Below are 6,255 nucleotides of genomic sequence, written 5' to 3' on the forward strand. Positions count from 1 at the left end.
ACCAAATAACTGCGTCCTTAGTTGCAATTACAATAGTGGCGTCTCAAAAAGTAATTTAACTTTTTCTTCCATAATTAATAGATTATTTAGCAAACGTAACAACTATGCACATTAGTTTATTAATACAACTTATCACCATGTCAATGTGGATAGAAGTATAATTCAAAAATAAGATCTAGTTTGTTTTTCAGCTCACATCTTTTGCATCATCATTCAGAGTAAAGGGCATAGACATTTGCAAGAGCAAACAATGATCTATTTTTAAAGGAGTATGAAGAAAAAGTATCACTTGTAGTGTCCCAAAGGCATCTGCTTCCAATCTGCATGCTCTGTTTACCTAGCTGTCCAATGTATATAATCACAATAATTTTGTATCTTGGTACCATCAGGTCTTTTATCCTGGCTTTTATTACCTAGGAGAAAAATATACTTGCTTAAACTCTTAGTTACTGTTAGAGAGTTAGAATTAGAAGTCCTTAGAATACAGTACAAATCTGTTTATGTATTTAACCATTCCATTCTAATTACAATGTATTATGAAATTGGATTTATAATTCGAAATAATTTAGAAGATCAAGTACCGTTGATTGAAAGTCACAAAAGCTGATTCTATAGTTAGTCAGGGCAACTTACTCCTATGTTATAGACAGTTATAAATTCCTAAATTATAAATTGGATCATAAAATCTTGACCTTCAACTGTTCCCTCATGCAGCAGTGACATCATATTCAACATATGAGAAATATATAAGGGCATATAATAGAGAAAAGTGTATTCTGAATAGCCTGAAAAGTTCTTTGCAATTTCTTTTTTATTTTACAAAAGAATAGTAAAGTAGCACCAAGAGCTTCTCAACAAACAACTTGAGATATAAAATCATAGCTGAAAAAGTTCATTTGAATATGTCCTAACATAGGCTAACACAATTATCAAATATTTTTAAAGCTTTCTTAATATTTCACTCTTAATGCTCAATTGTAGAACTCTGTTGCTAAAAAGCAATTGAAACTTCCTTCAAATAAAACTTAAGATAGGCTCCCCTCTATCTGCACTTTAGGGTTTCTATAAGATCTATTCCGATACTGATTTTAATTCTGACTTAAGTGATAATTTTGTACCTCAGATATAGTTTTAGTCATTTGCCTGCACAACTCTGCTTCATATTGTTCTTCCTGTAAATAACTTACTACCACATCCTTCAAGATGTTATTCACAGCAGTGATTGGGAAATACTTTGTAGGACCTGAGAAGCAGAAAGAGAACTCATTTTATTTAATCCATGTCATGCCTTTCTATTCAATTAAAAGGTAGATAACAATTATTAAAACAGAAATAGGAAAGAAATAGGAAAGATGCGTAAACTGAGTTTAATATTAATCATCAGTTAAAATTTGACAAAAGTGTCCCTTTTTTATAAATTTGCTAAACACAGAGAGAAAAGGGAGCCAGGGTAATTTCTAAGGAAGTAACTTTGTTGCTGGTATCCTTAAGATTTATATTGACTGCTTCCCTATGACTATCATTAAGTGTTGTACCTTATGATTCTTGACGAATATATCTTTTCTTTTATGTACTCCAAGAGCGTATGCACCAAGACAAATTCCTTATGTATCCAATCACACTTGGCCAATAAAGAATTCTATTCTGTTCTGTTCCGTTCCGTTCCGTTCCATTCCATTCCATTCCATTCCATAGCCTGAAAGGATTCAGGCCTTCTTGCAGATGCCCACTTTGTAATCTTCATAAAAGGGGAATCTTTAGAAGGGCCTCTGCTCTTAATGCCTGAACAGATTTACCCTCAGTGGGGGTTCTCCTTCAAACAGTTGGTCCTCAGGCTGTTTAGAGCAGAGGTTCTTAATTTTTGTGTTTGTTCTCTTTGAGAATCTGGTGAAATCTGCGGAGCCTTTCTTGGAAAAATGGATTCAGTGCCCTAATTCAGTGCTCAAGTGCCCTAAGACATTTCCTATTTATCATCAGCATTTCTATCTTGTTAAATTTTAATTTCAATCCCCCCCCCATTCAGCCCATTATCAAGCTCAGTAAAGAGGATTTTTAGAATAATGGTGGGTTTTGTTGATGTACTGATGGCACTTCACTCCAAGGATCTGATTTCCCAAGTGACTGAATCTAGATGTTGAACAGCATGGAGGACTAAATATAATGCTTTGAGACAAAGCAGGTAAATGATCTGTGATTTCAAAAAGTAGTTCCTTAACCCTTCCTTCTCAAAACCAACTGATGGAAAAGAGCTACATTGCAAAACTTGCATACTTGAATTATTTGGAGCAATGTTTTTTGTTAGCAGCTTTCTGTGTTAAATATGCTTTTTTCTGGTCTCTCATGGATGGCAACTTTATATTTTAACGAGCATCTCCCTGAAACTTTGAATTACATTAAAGTAGAATGCATATATTTAGTATCCGTGAATGACATTTTTTTCCAACTGGATTTAAATAGTATAAAACTGTTGATTTTACAAAACGATTGAATACTAGCATTTTTATAAAAAGGACCATATTATTGTTTATGAACCTTCCCTTTTTAAAATTTCATTTCTCTTTTAAAATTATTTTTAATATCAATACATTTGTCAAGGTATGGTATATAATACTTTTGGGTCGTCTTTTTAACCTATATCTTTATTTTCAAAGTGCAGTGTATGCATGAAATTATACAGTATTATGAAATAATTCCTAATTGATAAAAAGTTTGGCAGCTCCATACCAAAAAAATTGATCGCCAGCAAGACATTAATAATCTTCACAAGGCAATGTTTCAATAGAGTCATAAGCTAATATTTCCTTCCAACAGATAATTTTCTAAATTGTATACTTTATTTGTACTGCATCTATGTTTTTCATTCCTACCCAATTGGAAGCAGAAAGGCAAATTTATTTGCACTAAACTGTTTTAACCCTGCTGATAACAAAAGATAAAGCCTTTTTAAGGACCTTACTATAAAGCATATCCATCCTCAAATCCTGCCATATTGTGTCATTATACTAGGATGGGTAATCCTGGGAGGGATGTGCAAAGAATGCCTGCAGGCATGCTAAGAGTATATACTCCCAGTGTTCATACTAAAGTTATGAAGCTCATTCCAGCTCCCCAGCTAAAAGGAGAGGCAACTATATCGGTTAATAAAAGAAGATGCTCAAGACAGATAATGACTTTAGAGGTTGATGACTTTGACAATCAGATTTAGTCTGGAACTGATGGAACATGCAAGTAAGATATATTCTTGTGATTGGAGACTAGAATGTCAAAGCTGGAAACAGAAGGAAACAGCATGACCTAGAAACAGAAGAATGATGTCCGGTTATGAAACACCTAGGATGCTCCTACTGCAAGGTGCAATCACCTTTATTAAATATACTTGTTTGGCCATCATCATCATCAGTCTTGCATAAGTCTAGTCTGACCTAGAGAATACAGTAAATCCGAAATATCTTACACGGGGAACTGGACGATCAATATGAAATTTATACTTACTTAATTGGTATGTGTTCTCCATCTGAATAGCTGGGCGCAGGCTATCCTCATGGTGGCCAGGTTCATCCATATATGACACAGTACTTACAGAGCTAAACATAATAACCAACAATAACTGCATTCATTGCCATATTAATTAAAAAATGAACCACCTGTGAAGATTCATCAAGGAATGTAGGAACTACCAGAATAAGGATTCTTGGTATGTTAAGCCCCATTGATTTTGTACATAATATTAAGTATAGCCTTGATATAGAATTACCTCCATATCTGAGGAAGTACATGTCCAGAAATCTTAAAGTTGCTGAGGTTGAGGAATACTGCTCTACAACAACTCTGGTCTTTGCATGACAACCTTTTAGTTACTTGAAAACTGCCGTTTTGATTCCCTTCCAATCTCATCTTGCAACTGGAACAGGATTTCTGTACATTCCCCATTATGGCAGAACAACATGCTATGAAGTCAGTATAGAATCTTTATTCAATATGGCTCTCAGAACAGGCCAGCTTCTTAAAAATAGCTAAATACTGTAGGAATTTTCAACTATCACTGGGCACTTCCATGGCAAAATATAAAACAGTTTTAACCTCAAGGTGCTCAAAGGAAATAACCAATAGAACTACCAAAGAATTAACAAGATGAAAAATAAGACAATATAACACTGCTACTTACTCTTTGTTTCTTCCAAAGAAATCCTTTGCTCTGATCTCATGGCTCCCCAAAGAAGATATGCTGCCTCTGTTCTTGGCCAAGCGGGTGACTTTATCCTTCATGATCTCTGACATATTTACTAGACAGGAATTACATTTTTAAACCTAAAATTTAGCTGAAAAGGTATTGGCAGCTGATAAAGTAATGAATGTCCATTTTACAAAATCAAGTAACTGAAGAGGCAGTGTAAATAATAGCCTTTTAAGTCTTTGGGAAGAACAATTACATGGCCACTTAATTGTGGGTTTTTTTCTTTTGTAACTTGCAAAATGGAATTGAGAACCACCTATGATCACCAGAAGTAGATTCACAGCACCACGACAAACAAGATTTTGCAACTCCCTAATTTGCAATCAAAATGACAGGAAAGGGGCACTAACAAAAATCAAGAGTACTTTAGAGAAAATTGTTATGATATAATTCAGGGATTCAGAATCAGCATTTATTATCCAGATTCAACAAGTGACACCTTAAAATAACAATTTTATTCTTGGGAAAACCCACAGCCAGTTATCCTTCCATCATACATTCAGTGTGTTTTCTAGGGTTATTTTTTTAATACTATAAGAAATCCATAAGTTGAACATTCAACTCATGCTCCACAAACTCTACATTCTTCTCAGGAGATATCCCTATTGATGTTTTCCTCTTTTATTTTTGTCTGTTCAAGCCAATAACTGTGAATACTTGGAGAAAACTAAACTTTTAACATACATACTGGTAAGTTTATTGCTCAGTGTCTCAATCATCCAGGTCACGGTTGTCCCAAAAGTGCTTTTTTTTCGAAAGGCAACTGGACTTTCTTGGTTGTTTTTTCTTTTGGAAACTTTTTGCTTCTCATCCAAGAAGCTTCTTCAGGTCTTGGATGAGAAGCAAAAAGTCTTCAAAGAAAAAAAAAAACCCAAGAAAGTCCACTTAATTTTTGAGGGGGGGGGGAGCACTTTGGGGATTTTAATGCCTAGTGAAATAAAATCAGTGATCTGTGTAATTATTTCAAGCACTATATTCTGCTTTGAATGAAGCATCCCACCCTGTCTGCAGTCCGCAAAAACTCTTTCTCCCAGGTGTCCCAAAGGTGTTTTTTCAGGAGGCAACTGGACTTCCTTGTTTTTTCTTGACAGGATAGTGAGGAATGGTGTCAGAGCTGAAGAAGCTTCTAGGATGAGAAGCGAAACGTCTTCAAAAGGAAAAAAAAACAAGAAAGTCCAGTTGCCTCCTGAAAAAGCACCTTTGGGACAATCATGACCAAGGATGACTGAGAATCTCTACAGCAGAGATCTTCAAACTTGGCAGCTTTAAGACTTGTGGACTTCAACTCCCAGAATTCTCCAGCCAGCTATGCTGGCTGGAGAATTCTGGGAGTTGAAGTCCACAAGTCTTAAAGCTGCCAAGTTTGAAGACCTCTGCTCTACAGTCTTTCTCCCAGGGGAATCTGACTTCGACCGATCGCCTGGAGGAGATCAAAGGGGCTTTCATTTGCCCTTGTGGGACGTTTTCAGGTCTCCAACTTGAGCCCGAACCCAACCCAGTGCCGACAAAAACGCGCTTTTACCCCATTCACCCGACTCTGGAATCCCCGCAAAATGAGCCATCTAGTCCAGCTAGATGCCCACCGCGCCGCCCTATTCTCGGCTGCCAATATCCGAACCACAACTAAGTGGCATCCAAGTGAGAAGCAACCTTTTGACTCCGTGCTGCGTTTTTGCCAGCTATTCCGGACGTTGGCACCCGAAGGACGATAGCCGCGGTCCTTACCGCTTTCGCCGCAAGCCGCCCTGGGAAGCCGGAGATGTTGCTGGTTTCCCGGGCGACAACCCGGCCCCTGGACGGCTGAGAGAGAAGGGCGGCCTCAGCTTTGCCCCCGCCTCCAAGCGAGGCCATGCGGGAGTGGAGCGGAACGACTCGCGGCGGGGAGAAAGACAGGCTGGCATTTGTGGCTTCAGGCGCCCGTGTTGAGGAGGAGGAGGAGGAGGAGGAGGAGGCTGCCCGGCTAGGTGGGCTCAGCGCGCGAAGAATGCCACTGAAAGTCCGCTCCACCGTTCGAGCTGCAG

At 37.7% G+C, this 6,255-nt stretch overlaps 1 protein-coding gene across 1 annotated transcript; it reads right to left on the reverse strand.

Annotated features, from left to right (window-relative positions):
- Positions 1 to 209: 209 nt before the first annotated feature.
- On the reverse strand, positions 210 to 5,796 carry DYNLT5 (dynein light chain Tctex-type family member 5). Its single transcript, XM_070939479.1, has 5 exons — positions 5,757 to 5,796; positions 4,166 to 4,283; positions 3,493 to 3,584; positions 1,119 to 1,243; positions 210 to 413 (listed from the first exon to the last, which is right to left on the reverse strand). Exons 1-5 carry the CDS (start codon positions 5,794 to 5,796, stop codon positions 210 to 212), a joined length of 579 nt encoding a protein of 192 aa, XP_070795580.1.
- Positions 5,797 to 6,255: the final 459 nt, after the last annotated feature.

The sequence above is a fragment of the Pituophis catenifer genome, unplaced genomic scaffold (genome assembly GCF_029215685.1).
Source record: "Pituophis catenifer annectens isolate HBS135680 unplaced genomic scaffold, rPitCat1.0.hap2 SCAF_3, whole genome shotgun sequence".
NCBI lineage: Eukaryota > Metazoa > Chordata > Lepidosauria > Squamata > Colubridae > Pituophis > Pituophis catenifer.